Source organism: Piliocolobus tephrosceles, chromosome 1 (genome assembly GCF_002776525.5).
Source record: "Piliocolobus tephrosceles isolate RC106 chromosome 1, ASM277652v3, whole genome shotgun sequence".
Classification (NCBI taxonomy): domain Eukaryota; kingdom Metazoa; phylum Chordata; class Mammalia; order Primates; family Cercopithecidae; genus Piliocolobus; species Piliocolobus tephrosceles.
This window is the reverse complement of record NC_045434.1, coordinates 111243843-111266148: the sequence shown is the minus strand read 5'-3', so window position 1 is coordinate 111266148 and position 22306 is coordinate 111243843. Positions and strand designations below refer to the sequence as shown.

At 54.6% G+C, this 22306-nt stretch overlaps 1 protein-coding gene across 3 annotated transcripts; it reads left to right on the top strand.

Moving 5' to 3' along the window:
- Positions 1-1412: 1412 nt before the first annotated feature.
- On the top strand, positions 1413-22014 carry CSF1 (colony stimulating factor 1). 3 transcript variants are annotated; one of them, XM_023232567.1, is made up of 9 exons: positions 1413-1880; positions 5485-5607; positions 6855-6917; positions 8520-8690; positions 12879-13026; positions 15092-15222; positions 15809-15861; positions 16177-16235; positions 19876-22014. In XM_023232567.1, the coding sequence occupies exons 1-8, from the start codon at positions 1842-1844 to the stop codon at positions 16220-16222; spliced, it is 774 nt and encodes a 257-aa protein (XP_023088335.1). In that variant the 5' UTR covers positions 1413-1841; the 3' UTR covers positions 16223-16235; positions 19876-22014. The 3 variants fall into 3 exon arrangements, with proteins under 3 accessions (XP_023088335.1, XP_023088331.1, XP_023088334.1); XM_023232563.1 differs by having other exon boundaries at positions 14198-15222; XM_023232566.2 differs by lacking the exon at positions 19876-22014 and adding an exon at positions 17096-17351 and having other exon boundaries at positions 14198-15222.
- The last annotated feature ends 292 nt before the right edge of the window (positions 22015-22306 follow it).

Below are 22306 nucleotides of genomic sequence, written 5' to 3'. Positions count from 1 at the left end.
TTATCTTTCTCAGGTTACTTCCTCTAACCTTTTATCAGTCTTAAGAACTGTGGTGTCAACATGTTATCTTAAATCATTATTGTACAGTGACCATGTCATTGTTGTATCCCCAGGGACCAGCACAGTGCCTAGCATCTGGTAGCACATATTTGTCAAAAGAATAAAGTATTCTCTAATGGCCTAATTCAACTCAACCATCATTAACTGGGTACCCATTATGTGCTAGGTACCATTGATCCAGAGGTGACTGAGCATGGGTGCCACCTGGAGGAAGTCTCGGTCTAGGGTGGGGACAGAATGTAACCATCAGTACCACCTTAAACACTTCAAAAAGTACTGTGGAGAATGAATGGATGGCAAACGACTTATCAGAGCCAGCACTGAGGAATGAGCCAAGTCCAGTGGGAACACAGAAAAAGGACCCTTTGCTCTGCTGGGAGAGTCACAGAAGGCTTTGCTGGTGGAGGATGAGATGCGATTTCAGCCTGAAATGAGGAGTTTGTCTTCAGCCATGTGGAGAAAGGAGCATTCCAAGCAGAGGGACCAGTCTGAGCAAAGGCATTCAGGTGTAAAATTATTGCCTAGGACTGGAGTGAGGGATATGTAGTGCAACTGACAAGAGACTCCTCTTCAAGAGCAGGCCACATATCCTTTATTTCCCAGGGGGTGGAAATGGGCAGCCTCACAGAGGAATTGAATCATAATGAATTGAAGAAAGAAAACGCTCCTGAAGTTGGCATTATAATTAATAGGCTTAGGCTCATCCTACTAGTCCTCACTTAGATTCATTCTCATATAGAAACAAAACGTGATTAATCACCTCAGTAAGTGCAATTTCCGAAAACATCCAGGGAAATCTAGGGTCCAGGTGCAGGACATTTCCAATCTGAGTTGGATTTTGCCTCCCGGAGAGCGCATGGGTACCAGCCAGCATTTTCATCATCTAAGGGTCAGGTGCCTTGAAGTGTCTGCTGGCACCCAGGGAACAGCCCCCCAGCTTGCTGTCATAGGACACAGCTGCTCCCTTCCTGGTCAGGTAGCTGGCCTCCCTCCCATAATGGGACTTGAGGCTGGGCGGGCTGCTTGGGGACTGCAGAGGAAGAAGGGGGCTGCCGGCAAACCTGCTGACTCAGGCTCCACGAGGGAGCAAGTAACACTGGACTCCTTTCGGCACTCTGAGAATGGGGTGGGGGCGTCTTCAAAGGATTTCCCTCCCTTCCCAGTGCTTGTCCCTGCTCTCGGTCCGTTTTCTGCTAAGATTTGGGGATTTTCAGGCCTGGAGGGAAAGTCCCTTGGGACGATCATAGAGCGCTAGCACCGGATCAGTCTGGAGAGCGCGGAAGGAAAGGGTCGGTCCGCAGAGGGCGCGGGGAAGGCGGGGTGGGGACGCGGTGGAGCCCGCGCTCCTTTGCTGAAGGCTTGGAAGTGCAGCGCAGAAGACAGAGGGTGACTAGGAAGACGCGCGAGCGGGGCCGGCTGGCCGGCGGGTGGGGGAGGGGAGGCGGGGGAGGCGGCTGAGTGGGCCTCTGGAGTGTGTGTGTCTGTGTCAGTGCGCGTGTGTGTGTGTGTGTGTATGTGTGTGTCTGGCGCCTGGCCAGGGTGATTTCCCATAAACCACATGCCCCCACAGTCCTCTCTTAAAAGGCTGTGCCGAGGGCTGGCCAGTGAGGCTCGGCCCGGGGAAAGTGAAAGTTTGCCTGGGTCCTCTCGGCGCCAGAGCCACTCTCCGCATCCCGGGACAGCGGCGCGGCCCTCGGCCGGGGCGCCCACTCCGCAGCGGCTAGTGAGCGAGCGAGTAAGCGAGGGCGGCCGACGCGCCCGGCCGGGACCCAGCTGCCCGTATGACCGCGCCGGGCGCCGCCGGGCGCTGCCCTCCCACGGTAAGCGGCGGCCGCGGCGTGGGGCCCGCGACAGGGCTGGGGCGGGGGCTCGGCGGCCAGGCGGCCAGGCGGCCAGGAGCTGCCAGTCGGAGCCGACAGCCTGGGCGCGCAGGCTGCACTGGCCCGGCGTTCCCGCCGCGGACCAACCGCCTTTGCGCACGGACTGGGCCCCTGGCGCCAGGGCGGAGGCCCGTGGCGGCCCTGTAGCTGCACCCGGACTGCCAGGCTTCCCTGGGAAACGGAGGGCTGCTCACCCCATTGCACGGAGGGGAACACTGAGCCACCTGCAGGCACGAGCCCCCGCTCAACCAGGGTGCCCTGCCTCTCTCCGTACCCGCCACCACCAAGGTACGGGCAGAGTGGCTGTGCGCTGAGTGTGTGCCCTCCCCCGTGGGCACCTTCCTCATCGGCCACACACATGCTTCCAAGGCCCTGCAGGGGAATGGGCGCTTCTGGGCAGGGAAAGTTCAGGGGGTCAACCAGCTTATAGAACGCCAGGGCCTTGCTGGCAGGGGGGCCGAGAGGAGCAAGCCACTGCTTGTTCCAGCCCACAGGCAGGAGCTGCGGAGGACTTGGGTGGCTGTTTGGGGGGTGGTGGGGGCGGGAGTCGTGGGGTGGGGGAACGGCAACAGCCGACAAACAGCCCCTCGCTGGGGCTGCTTGGGGCTAGCTCAGAATCTCTTTTCCTTGCAAATTCTGGTTTCATCGGTTGGGGAGATTCTGGGCTTTGTGGTGGTTTATGGTGGTTTGCAGTGCTTGAGGAAAATGGAAAGAGAGTTTGGTGTTGCAGAGCTGTGTCCAGGGGCAGGGTCTGCTCCTGACTGTGCAGGGGATGCCCTGCCCCAACTGTGGCAGTAGCAGATGCAGCCATAGAAAGTGAGGGTGGCGCCGGGCGCGGTGGCTCAAGCCTGTAATCCCAGCACTTTGGGAGGCCGAGACGGGTGGATCACGAGGTCAGGAGATCGAGACCATCCTGGCTAACCTGGTGAAACCCCGTTTCTACTAAAAAAAGACAAAAAACTAGCCGGGCGTGGTGGCGGGCGCCTGTAGTCCCAGCTACTCGGGAGGCTGAGGCAGGAGAATGGCGTGAACCTGGGAGGCGGAGCTTGCAGTGAGCGGAGATGGTGCCACTGCACTCCAGCCTGGGTGACAGAGCGAGACTCTGTCTCAAAAAAAAAAAAAAAAAAGAAAAAAGAAAGTGAGGGTGGCACTGTTCATGACCAGTCAGCGGGCTCATAATGGGTTTGCTTCTAAGGAGTCCTAGAAGAAAATGAGAGGGGAAACCTGGGGGGGAAAGAGCAGAAAATTATTTGGGGGTAGAGAAGACAGGGTTGCAGGTGAGGTGAGAGAGAAAGGGAAGAATGGGTCCACAGAAAGAAAGTGCCCCGCTGAGAGAGAGGAGATAGGGTTGAGAGGGGAAGGGAGAAGGGTTAGCCATAGGCAGCAAAGCAAAGCTTCAGGGCTGAGGGGGAGACCATGAGGAAAGAAGAGGAAGACAGGGGGGCTGTGTTTAGACAGGGGAAATCCAAGGGCCCGGTTCTGCCAGGTCTCTCCAGAGGCCTTGTTGAGGGGGAAGATGAAATGGAATAGGATAGGTGGCACAGGAGGCTGGACAGCTGGACGGAGGTGTCCTAGCATCTCTGAGCCTGCAGCAAAGATTCCTTCTGAGGGCTGCTCCCCAGGCAGAAGCCAGGGCTGGGGGTGGGAGGAAGAGGCAGTCAGAGGAGAGCCTGCCCAGCCAGATACAAGCCAGAGTGTTAACCCCCCACTGTCTGTCCAGATCCTCCTGAGGCAGAATGGAGGCCCCAGGTCCAGGAGTATCCCCTTTGGCCCCTTCGAAGTCAGCCTCTCATGTGGTGGCTGCACTCTCCCCACACTGACGCCTGAAATATCACCAAAGCCACACAGCCCTTGGGGTTAAGCATTGCTCCCACCTTGCTCTCCTCCAGGGAGGTTGTCGTCCTGAGCGGTCCCTTTCAATATGCACCATTCACTCCAGACCTTGAGTGGCAGCCAGCCTGGGGTAGATACACCGTCTAGTGGCCCAGTTCCCTCCAATCATTCCTGAACCTGAGGTTCCTGAGAACCTGGGCTATTGTTCCCACCCAGGGCAACCTCCCCAACAGAGCCTGAAGTCCCCCCAACCCCATGACTGTCGTCATGTGCGCTGAGTGTGTGCCCTCCCTCGTGGGCACCTTCCTCATCGGCCACACACGTGCTTCCAAGGCCCCCTCTTCCACACTTTCCCTCCCTCAGATCGGCCAGGACCCTCACCGTCCCTGTGCTGAGTGGTATTAAACTATCCTCTGCCTCTCCCTTCCATGCCTCCCACCCCTCTCCTGCCATCAGCTTCTCCCCATCTTTCAAGGCTTCGCTGAGGTCCCTCCTCTCTGCAGTCTCCCTGGTCACCCAGCCAGAGCTGCCTTCTCCTCCCCATAAGGGCTGGCAAGCATTTGGGCTTTTGGTGATATGTAGATTAGCACATTGTTGTGGGCTGTTTCATAGCCTGCTTGTGTTTTTCCAGTGAGCAACTTATTTGCAGTATTTGTCTCAACATCTGGATTACTGAGGCAAAACCCAGAGTCCAGGATAGTGTCAACCCTCACCCTACCCTGCCAGCATTTCCCTGAATCTGGGGGCATCAGCTGCCAGGAGGCTTAGGAGCTCTCAGGAGGTGACCTCAAGCTGGAGAAAGAAAGCCCAAGAGTCCCTCTGCTTTTGGCTGAAGAAGGAGAGACCTAGAGCCAAGGGTAGGGATGAGGAGACCTCAGTGAAGAGAAGGAAGAGAGGAAGGAAGAGGAAAGACAGGGCGTCAGGAGCCAGTCCCATCACTCTGGTGCTGAGCAGCTACTGGGCGAGGTGGGTGCTGGGAGAGAAGAGGGGGTCTCAGAAAACTTCCCTGCCATGATAAGAGGTGGCTGGCTGGAGGCAAAGCCTGATGGTGCTCAAATAGGCAGGTGGCAGGCAAGAGATGGCCCATTACTGGCAGTGGGGCCTCTGATTAATCAGTTGGACTCCTTTTGAAACACACACCCAGGGCTCCAAGAGGTCTCGGCAAGGGATGAGTTCCAGTGAAACTGAGTTTGATCGTGCAGTCTTTCCAGTGGCAGAGCCAGATCTGCATTGAACCAGGTGGGAGGAAGTGCTGGGCCCAGGGGAGCTGTCTCTGGCTTGCCATCTGAAAGCCAGTGCATGAACATGAACTTGAGGGCAGTTCAAAAAGTGCTTGGCTCAGTGTTGATGTTGCAGAGACAGAAAAAATGGGTAGATGCAAGTCCTGCCCTCGAGTTTCCTGTGTCATTAAAATTTAGACTGGTAGGCACACCATCTGTGTCACTATTAGTTCAATGTGTAGTTAGGTTTGGCTTAATCTGGGAAGGCTTCTTGTAGGTGACATTTGGGTTGTTTTCATGGTAGAACAAGGTTGTGCTGTGGCTGCTAGAAATCCTGGAAAAGCTGTATTTGAGGGATGCTGTATCCTGAGGTAAGGGGCAGAGCCTGTAGCATTGTAGGTTTGAGGCCTTTGTTTTTCCGCTGTGAGCAGGGCATGGGGATAACTGGGGAGAGTGAGGGCTGGGGAGAAATGACACCCTCTCTGTCACAGACATGGCTGGGCTCCCTGCTGTTGTTGGTCTGTCTCCTGGCGAGCAGGAGTATCACCGAGGAGGTGTCGGAGTACTGTAGCCACATGATTGGGAGTGGACACCTGCAGTCTCTGCAGCGGCTGGTGAGTGTGTGGCCATGCTGTATTCTACCTTCTCCCCACTGGGGAAATGGAGGCAGGAGCCAGGGAGCAGGTCAAAGAGAGCAGTTGCAGGCAGGAAAATAGGGCAGTGCAGGACATTGCTTGTGGTTCCCACTAGCTCCACCAGTGATATCCTTCACTAGCCTTCCCAAAGTTAGGACCTCTGGTCTCCCCAGCTCTGAAGCCCTCTCTGACTCCCCTGCAGGCAGTGGATGGGGTGGGCTTCCAGCTGCTTGCCTGGGTTAGTGATTGCCCAGGAATATCAACCACTGATTCTGAAAAGGCTTCTGAGGTCTGCTGTCCCTCGGTGGGATGCCTCCTCTGGGAAGCTAGCCCAGGCAGCCTGCTGTGTCCAGATGTTGCGTCTAGCTCCTGGACTCCCATGTGTGGCGCCAGTCTGGCATCAGAGCCCCACCCAGATTTGGAGGGGAAGTGCTCACTTAACTCCCAGCCTTCCACCCTCACTTCCCTGGCTCTTGCCCATACCCTGAGGCTGGGATGGCCTGCTCATCGAGGCCATGAAGGAGCCCGTATCTCATTCTAATCAGGCCCGTACGTGGTCCAGCCAGGCAGAATCAGGTTGCTGTCATGGCTGCCGTCCTGCTCAGTGGGAATTTACCATCCCTCTGGCCAGCTAGGCAGGGTGGGGCATCACTGGCTAAGGCCAGCTCCAGGGCCCTGAGCCTGGGGCCTGTGGGCTGTGCCTTCCGCCTCTTTTGCCCTAGCACTACTTCTCCTGCATGTAGTTGCTGTAGCAATCCAAGGTAGACCAAGAGCCCCAGCATTCTCTGAGGCTTAAAACCCAGAACTGCTGCTCTCGGGCTAAAGAGGACTTTAAGGGCATCCCGCTCCAATGCCTACAGATGTTCAGTCCCCAGAGCTTGTCCAGCCTCTGCTTGAATTCCTGCCATGACAGGGTGCTCACTACCTCCCAGGGAAGATTATATCCTATATTCTCCTATAGACATTTCTTTCTTAAAACAAATGGGCATTTGTCAGATTTCCTGGGGTGGCAGATGGAAGGAAAAGACTTGTTGTTCTTCTACAGCCTTCCCCTGGGCATATGGAAGGCACTGATCTTCTCCTAGACTTGACTCTGTCTTTCCACATGTGGTTGGCAGGGATGAAGTTTAAACCCCAATCCATTCAGAAGCTAAGGTCCCCGTTCTGAAGAAGGCTGAGTTGAGCTGTAGGTTACCGTGCAATCATTGGCCTGCTCTCTCTTACAGATTGACAGTCAGATGGAGACCTCGTGCCAAATTACCTTTGAGTTTGTAGACCAGGAACAGTTGGTGAGTGATGGCTGTTTACAAAATCCATGCACTAGTCTGCATGCAACTCCCAGGGTGGTGTGTGTATGGGAGCATGAAGGCAGCAGAATGCCTAGAGCTGGAAAGGTTGAGAGTGTAAGGATCCATGGGTGCTCAACTCTGGGGTGCCAGCATCCAGGGCTCAAGTCCCCTGCCATTCCCTTCTCCTGGCTTGATATATAACAAACGCTCACTAGGTACCAAGCGCTTTGCTAATTTAGTTCTGACAGTACCACTATGTGGTACACAAATACTGTTTATTATCCACAGAGAGGTGAAAGGAGCATAGCTAGTAGGTGGTAGAGGCCTGATTTGAATCCAGGAAGGTTGGCTGTAGGGCTTGAGGCAAATCAATACTTCTTCCAGGTCACATGCTTCGCTTAAGGATGTCACTTCTCTTCACTAGGCCAACCAGCAGGCAGGGAGGCAGTCCAGCCCTTCCTGGACTTGCCCCACACCCAGCAAGCCACCAAGTGCTGCTGGTTCTGCCTCTCAGCATCTCTGGGTTCTGTCTCCTCCATCCCTACCTTCACCCCTCAATCAGTTGCTTGGACAATTTCAGGAGCCTCCTAACTGGTCTCCCTGCTTCTAGTTCACTCTTCATCTTACCACTAGGGGGAATTTTCTGAAACGCCAACCTGCTGCCATTACCTCACTCTCCCAAAACCATTGGGGGCCCCATCACTCCAGAAGAAAGCCAAGGTTGTCTAGCCTGGGTTACACCAGGTCTAGCCATTCTCCACCACATAAACCTGTACACCGCCTCCCCATTCCCTGCTCCTTCCTGCCTCCCATCTTTGCACAAGCTCTTCCCAATGACAGTCATGCCTTTCCACCTGCCCCCCCAGTCACTATTCCACATCTGTTCATCTTTATGCCTCATGCAAAACTACCATGATATCCAGAAGTTGCCCCTGTCTCTGAGCTTCCACACACCAGACCCATATGCACCTCTGTTAGTACTGGTGACCACCTCATGGTCCAAAGAACAGCCTCAGTATTTTATTCACTCACTCGCTTGCTCTAGCACTTATGCCTGAAGTAGCATTTGCTAGGAACCTACTGGACTAGATGCTGGGGGTAGGGAGCTAAAGCAGAGTGGGTCTTCAAGGCAACCACCATCTCTTTAGGGAGACAAAACACAGAGGTTATCCTTTGTACCATGAGATAGTCTTCACCGCCGCCCCGCCCCCCCCATATCCTGGAGGATTTGAAAGAGCCATATGGTAAAAGATTTTTGTGAAAGCAAGCCAAGAGGAAGACAGGAAGAAAGGCAGGGGGAGGCTTCCTGGAGCCCACCTTCCCTATGTACATCCATCCTGATTAAAACCTCATTTTCCAGAAACCCAGAGAACTCTCTAATCAGAATCCACATTTCCTTCACTCTAACCCAGTCTCCAGTAGTGCTAGATCCCAAAGAGAAAGACAGGCAAGCTGAGGGCAGCTTTCTCCTCGTTGCTGGCATGATGTGGTCCCTCCCCTGGGGGAAGGCGGAGAGCAAGCTGTAACCCTCCATCTGCCTGGGGTTGGGGGTTCCCAGGCCACAGTGGCCAGGCTATAAGCCCCAGGTTCCTGTTTTTTCAGAAAGATCCGGTGTGCTACCTTAAGAAGGCATTTCTCCTGGTACAAGACATAATGGAGGACACCATGCGCTTCAGAGACAACACTCCCAATGCCATCGCCATTGTGCAGCTGCAGGAACTCTCTTTGAGGCTGAAGAGCTGCTTCACCAAGGATTATGAAGAGCACGACAAGGTAGGAAGCCCTGAGGCCGGGAGCACTGAGTGAGGGCAGAGGGCGGCCACAGAGGCGCCGCTTGGTCCACAGGCACAGAGGACGTTCGCTCACCTCGCCTCACGCCGTTGCTTGCTCACTCTCATTTATTTGTCATCCCACCAACCTTTACCAGGCAGGAGGCACGAGGGATCATGCTGGGCCCTGACGATGTCATCATGAGCAACAAATACATGGTCCCACCCCATGCAGCTTATAGTCAAGTGAGCTCGGCAGCTGTTAAACCAACCATGGCACCAGTCAATAGAATTACAAACTATAAGGACTGTTCATTCCAACAGCAAGCAGTTTTTGTGTGTCTCTTGTGTACCAGATACTGTTCTAGACACCAGGAAACAACTGTGATCAAAACAGACAAAAATCCCCACATTCCTGGAACTTACATTTGGGGGTGGTGGTAGTGGTGGTGAGACAGTTAACAAAATATGTATGTAAAATATACAATATGTAGCATGGCAATAACAGCATTGGAGAAGAGTAAACCAGGAATGAGATGACCCGAAGGAGGTGGAGGAGTGAGCTGGGAACAAGAACCGTGAAGGGCTCAGGGAGAGCAACAGGGAACTCAGACTTCCATGGAATTGGGGAGGCAGAGACAAGGAAGGCTTCTGAGAAAGCAAATATTGATTTGAGCTCCAAAGATGAGTAAGAGTTGAAAGTGGCAAGGCTAGAAGAACATTCTGGAACAGGAAAAGCTATGCACAAAGCCCTAAGGTAAACAAACAGGAAAGTGCACATTCAGGGACCCAAAGGGTTGTAAGCATGGCCAGAACATGGGAAGTAAAGGAGGGAGAGGAGAGAAGGCAGAAGCCAGATCATGTGTGGTTTTAGAGATGTGGGATTTCATCTTAAGGGTGAGGGAAGCTGTCATGAACAGGATGTGGCTTACTCTCAGGTTGTAAGACTGACCTGGTTGCTGTGTGGAGGATAAACCACAGGGGCAGGAATGGAGGCTGGGAGGCCAGCAGAAGGTGCGAGTCCAGGCTAGACACATTGGCGGCTTGGACAAGGTGGTACCGTGAAGGTGGAGGCAAGTGGACTGGACATATTCCCATGGGTTTGGGGGCCAGAATCAACAAGACTTGGTGTGTGCAGTGGATGTGAGAAGCTGAGGGAAAGGAAAAGCCAAAGATGGTTTTTGTCTTGAGCACCAGGATCTTCCAATGATGCTGAAATGGGGATGATCCATGGGCAGAGCAGGTTTGAGGGAAGACAGTTCAGTCTGGGGCACAGCAGATGTGAGGTGCTCATGAAATAGTGAGTGGAGACGTTGAGCAGGCAGCTGGGTGTGCGGGTCTTCAGTGTGACCGGCAATGCACAGATCTATGAGGCATGGGGGTTCGGCTTATCTGTGAAGCCATGGGACTGGACAGCACAGACACTGTGAGAAGAGAAGCAGGCCCAGGAACCCAGGATTTGGAGGGCAAGCAGAGTACGGCAGACCTGGCAAGGGGCAGCCTGAAGGTGGGAGGAAAAGAGGGAGAGTGCAGAGTCAAGGCACTGGGTTCCAAGATGGAAAAAGGGATGGAATTTCATAAAAGAGGGTTGAGAAATCAAGCAAGGTGAGGGCTAAAATTATCCATTGGATTTGGCAACGTGTCACAGGTGCCGGATGAGGGCGAATAGAAAGGAAGTAGAGACACCACTTTGGAAGAACTTGGATCCGAATGGGGGCAGGAAAAGAGATATAGCTGGAGGGAGTATGTGATTGAGGGAGGACTTTTTGTTCTGTTTTTGTTGTCGTTGTTGTTTTGAGACAGGGTCTTACTCTGTCACCCAGGCTGAAGTTTAGCGGTGCAATCACGGCTCACTGCAGCCCCAACCTCCCAGGCTCAATTGATCCTCTGACTTCAGTCTCCTGAGTAGCTGGGACAACAGGCACACCCCACTATGCCCAGCTATTTTTTGTAGAGACAGGGTTTCACCATGTTGCCCACGCTGGTCTCAAACTCCCAGGCTCAAGCGATCTGTCTGCCTTAGCCTCCCAGAGTGCTGGGATTACAAATGTGAGTTACTGTGCCTGGCCAGGAAAACATTTTTAATAAGACAGGTACTAAATCTGTGATTTTCTAACATTAAGATTCCTAAGAATCACTTGGGGAATATGTTGAAAATGCATATTCCCAGACACACCCCTAGAGAGTCTGATATACTGGGTTTAAGAGTGGCTCCAGGGCCAGGCACGGTGGCTCATGCCTCTAATCCTGGCACTTTGGGAGGCCGAGGCAGGTGGATCACCTGAGGTCAGGAGTTCAAGACCAGCCTGCCCAACAGGGTGAAACCCCACCTCTACTAAAAATACAAAAATTAGCACGGGGTGGTGGCATATGCCTGTAATCCCAGCTACTCGGGAGGCTGAGGCAGGAGAATCGCTTGAACCAGGGTGGCGGAGGTTGCAGTGAGCCGAGATCAAAACTCCATCTAAAAAAAAAAAAAAAGTGACCCCAGGAATCTGCATCTTAAGCAGCTGTCCCACTGATGATTATGACCCCCTTGGATGTTCACCCATAGACAGGTGTGAATGCTGTGGGGCAGGCTTCAGGAGAGAGGGTGGTGAAGCTGGAGGAGCTAGCTCCCATCAAGTCTCCGGAGAAGACAGTGGGAGGGATTTGGAGCTCCTGAGGGAACTCAGAGTGAGACTCCATCTAAAAAAAAAAAAGTTGGGCATAGTGACGTGTGCCCAACTCATAGCCATCTCAGCTCACTGCAACCTCTGCTTCCCGGGTTCAAGTGATTCTCTTGCCTCAGCCTCCCGAGGAGCTGGGATTTCAGGCATGTGCCACCATGCCCGGCTAATTTTTTTCTTTTTAGTAAAGACAAGGTTTCACCATGTTGGTCAGGCTGATCTCGAACTCCTGACCTCGTGATCAACCTGCCTCAACCTCCCAATGCGCTGGGATTAGAGGCATGAGCCACCGTGCCTGGCCTATCTGGTAAACATTTCTTAAGGGCCGACTGTGCACAGGCCAGGGGGATGCAGAGATGCCTTCAAGGACTTCACAGCTTAGAAAAGCCCATGGTTCTTCCCTGTGAAGCTCAGTTTAAGGAAAAACTTGGTATTTGTGATTCAGTGGCAGTTAGGCCCTGGATGAAGCTGTGGGCATGCATGGCATGGCCTTGTGTGAAAGGAGAGGTGGGCCCGGGAGTGAACCCTGAGGGATAGCAGCATTTGGACATCAGGAGGAGAAGGGGAGCTTGGTAAGGAGACAGAAGGAACAGCTTGAGAGGGGGGAGAAGACTCAGGATGATGTAGCTTCTCAGAGTTCTAGTAGGTGTAGGAAGCCGGGGCCCCTTAGGCAGCAGAGAAGACAGGCTGGGACCTCCTCAGCCCTCCCGCCAAGACACACCAATGCCAGCAAAGGACCCACAGGCCTGGTGGCTGCCCCATTGCCTTCTCCACACTGCAGCTCGATGATTTTTCTCAAACTCAACTCTTACCATGCCACCGCCCACCCCTAACACCGCTTCAGATGTTTTCCCTTTGCTCTGTGGACAAAACTAAAAGTTCTGGGCTTGGCCCACGAGGCCCTCAAGACCTGGCCCTTGCTAACCTCTCTCCTTTTGCATCTCTTGCCATGCTCCTAGATGGTAGTGCTGCAGCCACGCCGGCCTTCTTTTAGTCTTTGGACCTTTCATGCATTTTCTTGCCTCAGGACCTTTGCACAGTCTGTTCTTGCAGCCTGGACAGCTCTCTGGAATCCCATCTCTTTCCTGGTTAACTCTTGCTCATCTTTTAGTTGATTCCCTGGGGGAAATTCTCCCTGAACACTTGTTTAGTTTCCCTTGTTGCACACCATCGGATGACCCAGTACTTCTTCATAGGACTCATTGCACTTGTAACAATGTGTTTAGTCCCTGCTGGACTCAGTGTCCAACTCAGCCAGGAACCACCTCTCTCTTGTTCATTGCGTGATTCCCAGATAATTACCATATGCCTGGCACATAAACATGTGCTGAATGGGTCGGTGAATAAATGACATATCTCATAACCTCAGGACTCATTCTGCTGCAAACCAGGGGAAAGGGGAGGGAGGAAACAAAAGGGAAAAAGAAGACAGATGTGAGAAAGGCCAAGGGAATTTGACAAACAAGACGGAGACATGGGGCCAATGGTCATGCTCACAAAAGGGGGCCCTGATCTCCTTCCAGGCCTGCGTCCGAACTTTCTATGAGACACCTCTCCAGTTGCTGGAGAAGGTCAAGAATGTCTTTAATGAAACAAAGAATCTCCTTGACAAGGACTGGAATATTTTCAGCAAGAACTGCAACAACAGCTTTGCTGAATGCTCCGGCCAAGGTAAGCATGGCAGGGGCCAGGAAGTGTGTGGGGGTGGTGGTATATGGAATGGGGATTGGGAGGCGAGATGTGAAGCTGGAGGGACCCCTGGGGAGGCAGCCTGGCTGCTACTTGTGTTCTTGTATGCATGAATGTGCTTGTTCCGTGTACATATGTGGCTTCACATGCCTCTGGTCCTGGGCACATGTCTTTTCTGATATGTGTGTGCATGCACACCTACTTATGTCTGCATGTGGCAGCGTCAAGAAGGATCATGCTGATGCCTTGAGATTAGAGAGTGGAAAAGGGAGCCTGTCTTGGGAGCCCTGTAGGTATGGAAGCTTTCCCCACTGGCTCTGCAGGCTGGCTGAACGTGTGGGGGGTTCTGTGGAGACAGCTGACACCCATCTGGGAGTCAGCGCCCTTGCTCCAGGAGCTCTGCTGCGAATCACCGTGATACCCTGGCTCCAGAAGTCCCCAGGATGCCTTGGACGTTCCCTCAAGGGACAAGGCTGGATTTGAAGTCTGAGCATCATTGGAACTCCCAGGGCTGGCTCAGCTGCATACATGTGTACACTGCGTGTCCTCGTCTCTGCGTCTCGTGCCACACATGCCCTCCTACATTCAACCTTGCTTCCCAAGGCAGGGTCTAGGGTCCTGCAACCTGCCAGTGGCCAAGTCTGGTCTGGTTGCTTCAATCCCAAGCCTTCAAGACTTGGCTTTATTCTAGCCCCAGCTTGTTCCTGCCTGGGGCTGTGGCTGTGGCTGTGGCTGTGTGGCTCCTGGCTATGCATGAAACCAGTGTCTTTGGGGCTTGAAGTTGTCTTGTGTTGGTCTGGAAGGCAACTGTTCAACCTCCTGACCTGGCTGCTGCTCGCCCCTAGCTTGGCCTGTGGCCAGTGGGTACCCCTGCATGGACTGTTCTCTTATCTTCCTTCTCCCCAACCCCCAGTGTGTGTATCTCAACCCTGTTCTTTGTCACTGCCCATGAGACCCTGCATATGGCACCTTCCCTGTGTTATGAGCACCCACTCTAGTCCCATCCTCTTCTCAGCCCCAGGGCTGAGCTAGGAGATGAAGGCCCCCCAGACTCATATTCCCCTCTTGCCCCGCTCTAGGAAAGCTGTGCTGGAGGCTAGTGACTCTATCTCCTCCCCATCTTTCTCTCTCCCTCTCTCTATGGTTCTTTCAGATGTGGTGACCAAGCCTGATTGCAACTGCCTGTACCCTAAAGCCATCCCTAGCAGTGACCCGGCCTCTGTCTCCCCTCATCAACCCCTCGCCCCCTCCATGGCCCCTATGGCTGGCTTGACCTGGGATGACTCTGAGGGAACTGAGGGCAGCTCCCTCTTGCCTGGTGAGCAGCCCCTGCGCACAGTGGATCCAGGCAGTGCCAAGCAGCGACCACCCAGGAGCACCTGCCAGAGCCTTGAGCCGCCAGAGACCCCGGTTGTCAAGGACAGCACCATCACTGGCTCACCACAGCCTCGCCCCTCTGTCGGGGCCTTCAACCCCGGGATGGAGGATATTCTTGATTCGGCAATGGGCACTAACTGGGCCCCAGAAGAAGCCTCTGGAGAGGCCAGTGAGCTTCCCGTATCCCAAGGGACAGAGCTTTACCCCTCCAGGCCAGGAGGGGGCAGCATGCAGGCAGAGCCCGCCAAACCCAGCAACTTCCTCTCAGCATCTTCTCCACTCCCTGCATCAGCAAAGGGCCAACAGCTGGCAGATGTAACTGGTACCGCTTTGCCCAGGGTGGGTCCCGTGAAGCCCACTGGCCAGGACTGGAGTCACACCCCCCAGAAGACAGACCATCCATCTGCCCTGCTGAAAGACCCCCCCGAGCCAGGCTCTCCCAGGACCTCACCACTGCGCCCCCAAGGCCTCAGCAACCCCTCCACCCTCTCTGCTCAGCCACAGCTTTCCAGAAGCCACTCCTCGGGCAGCATGCTGCCCCTTGGGGAGCTGGAGGGCAGGAGGAGCACCAGGGATCGGAGGAGCCCCGCAGAGCCGGAAGGAGGACCAGCAAGTGAAGGGGCAGCCAGGCCCCTGGCCCGTTTTAACTCCATTCCTTTGACTGACACAGGCCATGAGAGGCAGCGTGAGGGATCCTCCAGCCCGCAGCTCCAGGAGTCTGTCTTCCACCTGCTGGTGCCCAGTGTCATCCTGGTCTTGCTGGCCGTCGGAGGCCTCTTGTTCTACAGGCGGAGGCGGCGGGTGAGCAGATCCCCATGAGGAAGAAGAGGGCGTCCCTTAGGGCAGGGCAGAGCCTGGCAGGGGTGCAGGTGAGGGGGACAGCTCGGTTGTGGCCTGAGTTCTTCAGACGCAGAGAGATAGGGGCTGGCTCGGCACAGAGGATGAGAGGTGGAAATTGAGGATTGCTGCGAGAATTGGGAAGGCTCAAGCTATAAGGTCAATGGGAAGGGAGTGGAGCAGAAGGGAACTGGAGAGAATATTCTCGGGCTGACAGCAGGATGACATCCAGACGGGCGGGGAGCTGGAGCAGGAGAGCAGTGCTGTGTGAGTGTGTCAGGGCGGGCGTACACTGGGAGTTCTGCAGAGCCTGGGACAGGAGGACTGATAGGGAGCAGCCTGCAAGGGTGTGGGGAGAGGAGAGGGAACACCATCAGCAGAGAGACCTCACAAATCTCCATTAGGCCTCTGGCTGATCCCCACTTTTGGGAAGCTGGGAGGACTCTTGCAACTCTCTCATAAATACCTGGGGCAGCCCTTACTGGGGATGGAGCCACCGTCACCCCACCCTCCCCCGGCTCCTCAGTGAGATGCTCTTTCCTGTCCTCAGAGCCGTCAAGAGCCTCAGAGAGCGGATTCTCCCTTGGAGCAGCCAGAAGGCAGGTGAGAGCTTGAGGTGCGGCTCTGGGAGGCACCGGGGGCCTGGCTTGGCATCTGTTTCCGCTGTTCGTGGTGGTGGGGCTCTCCTGCTTGCTCTGAGGAAATGGAGCTGCGGAACAGGATGGGGTAGAGACGGTCCTCTCTCCTTTCCCAGATATCTGGGCTTTTTCCTGATTTCTCCGTAGAGTTAGACAGTTCTGGTTTTTTTCAATCTGAGAGGGCCTAGAGCGTGTGTGGGGCTTAGGGGTAAACTTACGGGGTCCCCTTACTCTCCTGCTCCTGCTGATGTCTAATGCCAGTGCTGTGCTCTGCCTACAGCCCCCTGACTCAGGATGAGGACAGACAGGTGGAACTGCCAGTATAGAGGGAATTCTAAGGTAAGATTCTGATTTTGATCTCCACTCCTAAAACTTAGCTATACCCTTTTCCAGTCACCCTCACCTGTTGGTGACACCAATTCCCCTGAGACCCCCACACTGACTCCCTTGCCTCTCTCCAGTTCCCTTTCTATACATTGCCAGCCAGGTCCAGCCACCCTCTCCTTTCCAGGTCCTCAGCTATCCCCTAGACCCTCCATTCCATCCACCTCCGCTGAGGCCAGGGACTATTACCTCTGCACTGGGCTTCTAGGGTTGCTGCCATCTTTGACCTCAGAGCAGCTAAACCCCCCTTCTTCATATGAGGCCTTTATAAGGTCTTTACCCGCCAGGGGAATCTTCAGTAGCTCTGTGTGGCAGCCACTGCAAGCCCTATATTCTTGGCTTGGCTGCCAAGATCCTCCAACAGCAGCTGCCTGCCAGATCGCCCCCACACCACCAGTTGACCCTCCTCCCCAGCTGAGGACAGTTCTGCTTCCTTGCTTTTAGGATCATGTTGACATAGAACCTGAGTCTTGGAAGGGCTCTCAGGGGTCATTTGGCCCTGGGTCACACCCCAAAGGGACTGCCCCTCTCCATGTCCCCAACAGGGAGCCAGCCAGCTGACTGTCACACACTCCCAGTTCCAGGCCAGCTCCCTGCCTAGCCACAGCCCGTGCCATCTTCCAGTCAGACTGGGAGAAACGTCTTCCTCATGCGAGGCCAAACTGGCTTCCCTGCCCCCTCCATACTGCTCCTCCCTTCTGTTCTCATGAAAGCCCTCAGATATTTCAAGTCAGGTATCCATGTCCCCTTTGAGAATTCTCTAAGCTAAGAATGGCCAAGTCCCTCAAACGTTCCTTATATGATATGGTTTTCAGACCCCTCACCATCCTGGACACACTCGTTTGTCAATGTCCCTCTGAAAATGTGGCGCCCAGCCCCGGACACAGTACTCCAGATGTCTGACCAGCTCAGAGAGAGTACAGTGGGACTGTTACCTTCCTTGATATGGACAGTATTCTTCTATTTGTGCAGATTAAGATTGCATTAGTTTTTTTCTTAACAACTGCATCATACTGTTGTCATATGTTGAGCTTGTGGTCTATTAAAACCCCTAGTTCCGTTTCCCATAAACCTCTGTCAAGCCAGACCATCTCTACCCTGTACTTGGACAACTTAACTTTTTTAACCAAAGTGCAGTTTATATTCACCTTTGCTAAAGCCACCTTGTTGGTTTCTGCCCATCACCCGAACCTATTGAAGTTGTTTGAAATCCTAATTCTGTCATCTCTGTAGCCCTCCCATTTGTGGCTCCTGCACATTGATGAGTGCCTGTTGTCCTTGCCCATATTGTTGATGTAGCTGTGACCCTATTGTTCCTTACCTTTGGCCCCCCCAACCCCCGCTGGCCCACTTCTTCCCCCTCCCACCCAAGCCCACAGCCACCCCATCAGGAAGCCTTCCTGGCTTTCTACAACCTTCTGACTGCTTCTTTCAGTCATGTTCCTCCTGCTCTTTTGTATTTGGCTAATAGTATATCAATTTGCACTTATTTGGATGTTGTTTTCATATTTTTTTAATCTTATTTTATATGTATATGTACATTCCACATCCCTAAGATTGTAAGCCCCTTGAGGGCAGGAACTGCCTTCCACTTTTTTTGTGTTTCTTTTTCCATCCTGGGTTCTACTACAGAGAGGGCCTCTCCACATTTGCCAAACATGAAATAAATATTGACTGACTGGCTTCAGGGCTGACTCACGGACTGACCCTGGCCAGCTGTCTCTAACTGACCAGCCTCTAGCTGACCAGTTAACCAGCTAACTGACTGACTCTGACTGACTGGCTGGCCAGCTGGCTGGGTGAATGACTAACCAACCAACTATCTTGGTAACTGGCCAGCTGTTGCTTGGGGAGCCCATTGAGCAACCGACTAGCTGATTTCCTGACTAATTGGCTGGTTGGCTGACTAGCTGGGGGGGCCGAGTCAAGTTTCCAGTCACACTCTTTACCAAGTACAAGCCAGCGCCGCAGGGCTCTCCCATGTGTGGAGTGACAGGTCTGGGCCCCCTTCTAGAGAGACAGGGAATTTGGCAAATGCTCAAAACCAGGGGAACCTATTTAGACAAGAGCCAGCAGTAACAACATACCTAGAATCCTGGGGTCTACCCTGTCAGTGGGGTGGGCTAAGATGGGTGAGTGGATCAGCTGGGGCACTGGCAAGACTATGAAATGACCCAGGCCTCCTCAGAACTGGTGGCTGGTGGCTCAGTGCCACAACACCCTTCCCTTCCCACTGGTCGCCTGTCCCCCAAACCCCTCGCCGTGGTCTTGGCCCTCTGTCCCATCCCTCTACATGCCCACCCTCCTTTCCCCACTTGCTTATTCTCAGGCCTGTCCCAAGCTTTCATTTTCCTCCCTTCAAGATTGGAGAGGGAACCCGGGGCAAGGGGCTACTTGGCCAGCAGGTCCAGCCCTAAGGTGGTCTCCAGGCCAGGCACCAGTGGCCTTGGAGAGATTGAGTGCCAGCCCCTAGACTGACTGCTGCTCTGATGGAAGAAGTGAGAGAGGGAAACATAGAGGCAGAGACTGAGATAGGGACTCAGAGCCACAGAAAATGCAGACACCAGCACCTCAGCCCTAAGCAGCTAGGAGGTGGGGCAGCAGGCTGGAACTTGCCCACTGGGTCCTTCTCCCCTCCTGGGCCTTAGCTGGGCCTGTGGCCTGGCTGTACCCATCATGGCTCATGTCCAGTTTATGGTTCCCCTTCTTTCCCTCTAGAGCATGGGAATGGGCAAGGAGCCAGAGGCTGTGGTTCCATCTTCCCTCCTTACCCAGTAGGGCCTGTGGATGTTAGGGAGGGAGGCTCCACACAAGGTCCAAAGTCAAACTGTTGGATGGGGTCCAGGGGATTTCTGCTCTGGGAACAAAGCGTCCTGAGGATGCTGGGCAAGGGGACCAGGATGGGGGTGGAGCAGGAGAGGACAAGGCCCTGACTCCCATGGATGATGCAGGAGGCAAGGCCCTCGGCCCATCCAGGAGGGGCTGGGTTGCTTAGGGGTCAGCATGCCAAATGGCAGTGTGGGAATTTCCTTGTCCCGGCACTACCTCTAGACTTTTCCTCTCTGGGCCAAGTTCTTCCTCTTCGGCTAGCTCTGCCCTACTGTCTTGAACATCGTATGTGATGCCCCTCTGATGAATGCTGTGGAGGTGGAAATGAAAGATTCTTCTTTGCTAGTGTTAGCAGGAATCACCTTTTGTTCACTGGGCCAAGGCCAATGAGATGACCTTGCCTGAGGAGGGGTCCAAAGACATTCAAGTGCCCGCTTTGCTCCTCATCAGAGCCCTCTGCTTGAGGAGTAACCCCTCTTCCCAGCCCTGCCCAGACCTCTCCTGGGCCCCGTTATCTTCCACTGAGGCCCTGACTCCCCAGAAGGAGATAGGAGGTGAGGCCAGTTTGGCCAGAGGCCTGGGCTGGTGCCAGAGAAAGCCGCCTGGTCTCTCTGTGGTGTCTGGAAAGGCTAAGGAAGGGAGGAAAGGAAGTCCCGCCTGCAACACCGCCAACAGCCCACAGGAATGCCACACCTCCCAACCCATGTCCTCAACGACCCTCCCCACACTCCCACTCTGCTGACTAGCCTTTCCTTCTCTCCCACAGCTGGACGCACAGGACAGTCTCTCCGTGGGAGGAGACATTATGGGGCGTCCACCACCACCCCTCCCCGGCCATCCTCCTGGAATGTGGTCTGCCCTCCACAAGAGGACCGGACCAGAGCAGCCAGGCTAGGGCCCCTCTGTCTCAACCCGCAGACCGTTGACTGAGAGAGGCCAGAGGATGCTCCCCATGCTGCCACTATTTATTGTGAGCCCTGGAGGCTCCCATGTGCTTGAGGAAGGCCGGCGAGCCCGGCTCAGGACCCTCTTTCCTCAGGGGCTGCACCCTCCTCTCCCTCCCCTCCATACCAGCACCCAGGCCAGGGACCCATCAGCCTGTGGTTTGTGGGAAAGTAGGGTGGACGTTGAGGAGTGCAAGAACCCTGCACCCAGAGGGCCCGCCTGGTGCCAAGGGATCCCAGCCTGGACAGGCATGGACCTGTCTCCAGAGAGAGGAGCCTGAAGTTCACGGGGCGGCGGGACAGCGTCGGCTTGATTTCCCGTAAAGGTGTCAGCCTGAGAGACGGGAAGAGGCGGCCTCTGGACCTGCTGGTCTGCACTGACAGCCTGAAGGGTCTACACCCTCGGCTCACCCAAGTGCCCTGTGCTGGTTGCCAGGCACAGAGGGGAGGCCAGCCCTGCCCTCAGGACCTGCCCGACCTGCCAGTGATGCCAAGAGGGGGATCGAGCACTGGCCTCTGCCTCTCCTCCTTCCAGCACCTGCCAGAGTTCATCCGGGAGGCCAAGCAGAGGCTCCCCTCATGAAGGAAGCCATTGCACTGTGAACACTGTACCAGCCTGCTGAACAGCCTGCCCCCGTCCATCCATGAGCCAGCATCCATCCGTCCTCCACTCTCCAGCCTCTCCCCAGCCTCCTGCACTGAGCTGGCCTCACCAGTCGACTGAGGGAGCCCCTCAGCCCTGACCTTCTCCTGACCTGGCCTTTGACTCCCCGGGGTGGAGTGGGGTGGGAGAACCTCCTGGGCTGCCAGCCAGAGCCGGTCTTTAGGCTGTGTTGTTTGCCCAGGTTTCTGCATCTTGCACTTTGACATTCCCAAGAGGGAAGGAACTAGTGGGAGAGAGCCAGGGAGGGGAGGGCACAGACAGAGAGGCTGCAGGGCGAGCTCTGACCGAAGATGGGCCTTTGAAATATAGGTATGCCCCTGAGGTTGGGGGAGGGTCTGCACTCCCAAACCCCAGCCCAGTGTCCTTTCCCTGCTGCTGACAGGAACCTGGAGCTGAGCAAGTTATCCCTGTCAGGAGCCGTGGGCTGGGCTGCATCTCAGCTCCACCTGCATGGCACCCAGCTCCCATCCACTTCTCACCCTTCTTTCCTCCTGACCTTGGTTGGCAGTGATAACCTCCAACTCTCACCCACCCGTCTACCAACACCTCTAACCAGGCGAGCCAGGGTGGAAGAGCAATCAGGAGAGCCAGGCCTCAGCTTCCAATGCTTGGTGGACCTCCACCTCGTGGCCAGCCCGTGGTGGTGGCTCTGAGGCCTAGGCAACAGGCGAGGCGACAGGGCTGCCAGTTGCCCCTGGGTTCCTTTGTGCTGCTGTGTGCCTCCTCTCCTGCTGCCCTGGTCCTCCACTGAGAGACCCTACCCTACCTGGCCACTGGGCCCGTGACTTTCCCTTCCTGCCCAGGAAAGTGAGGGTCTGCTGGCCCCACCTCCCCTGTCCTGATGCTGACAGCTAAGGGAAGGGCAGTGAACTTGCATATGGGGCTTAGCCTTCTAGTCACAGCCTCTATATTTGATGCTAGAAAACACATATTTTAAGATGGAAGAAAAACAAAAAACAAAAAAAAAAGGCATTCCCCCTTCATCCCCCTACCTTAAACATATAATATTTTAAAGGTCAAAAAAGCAATCCAACCCACTGCAGAAGCTCTTTGTGAGCACTTGGTGGCATCAGAGCAGGAGGAGCCCCAGAGCCGCCTCTGGTGTCCCCCCAGGCTACCTGCTCAGGAACCCCTTCTGTTCTCTGAGAAGTCGAGAGAGGACATTGGCTCACGCACTGTGAGATTTTGTTTTTATACTTGGAAGTGGTGAATTATTTTATATAAAGTCATTTAAATATCTATTTAAAAGATAGGAAACTGCTTATATATTTAATAATAAAAGAAGTGCACAAGCTGCCATGTGAGTCGTGGGAAAGTTGCTTTTGGGGTGTGGGTGGCAAACATCAGGGTGGGTGGGCAGCAGTTGCCGGATGAACCCCAGCTCAGAGAACCTTTTTCCACAAAACACAGGGGAGGAAGGTTGTCTCCAAGTTTCAGTCTTGTTACCAAAACCTCCTGTATTATTGCTGTCCCAAACACATTCATCTGCATATCTGGTTGTATTGGGCAGAAAGTGGCCAAACCCCAGGCCTGGTCACCGGCCCCTGCTCCTGCCCAGCCTAGGAAAATGGCTGGTTGGGCTCTGTCCA

What these genes read in the sequence shown, in the direction of transcription:
- CSF1 (XM_023232563.1), top strand. Translation starts at nt 1,842, where the DNA reads ATGACCGCGCCGGGCGCCGCCGGGCGCTGCCCTCCCACG. An exon ending in TGCAGTCTCTGCAGCGGCTG is followed by an intron (nt 5,608 to 6,854) that starts GTGAGTGTGTGG and finishes TCTCTCTTACAG; the next exon opens with ATTGACAGTCAGATGGAGAC. An exon ending in TCTACAGGCGGAGGCGGCGG is followed by an intron (nt 15,223 to 15,808) that starts GTGAGCAGATCC and finishes TCCTGTCCTCAG; the next exon opens with AGCCGTCAAGAGCCTCAGAG.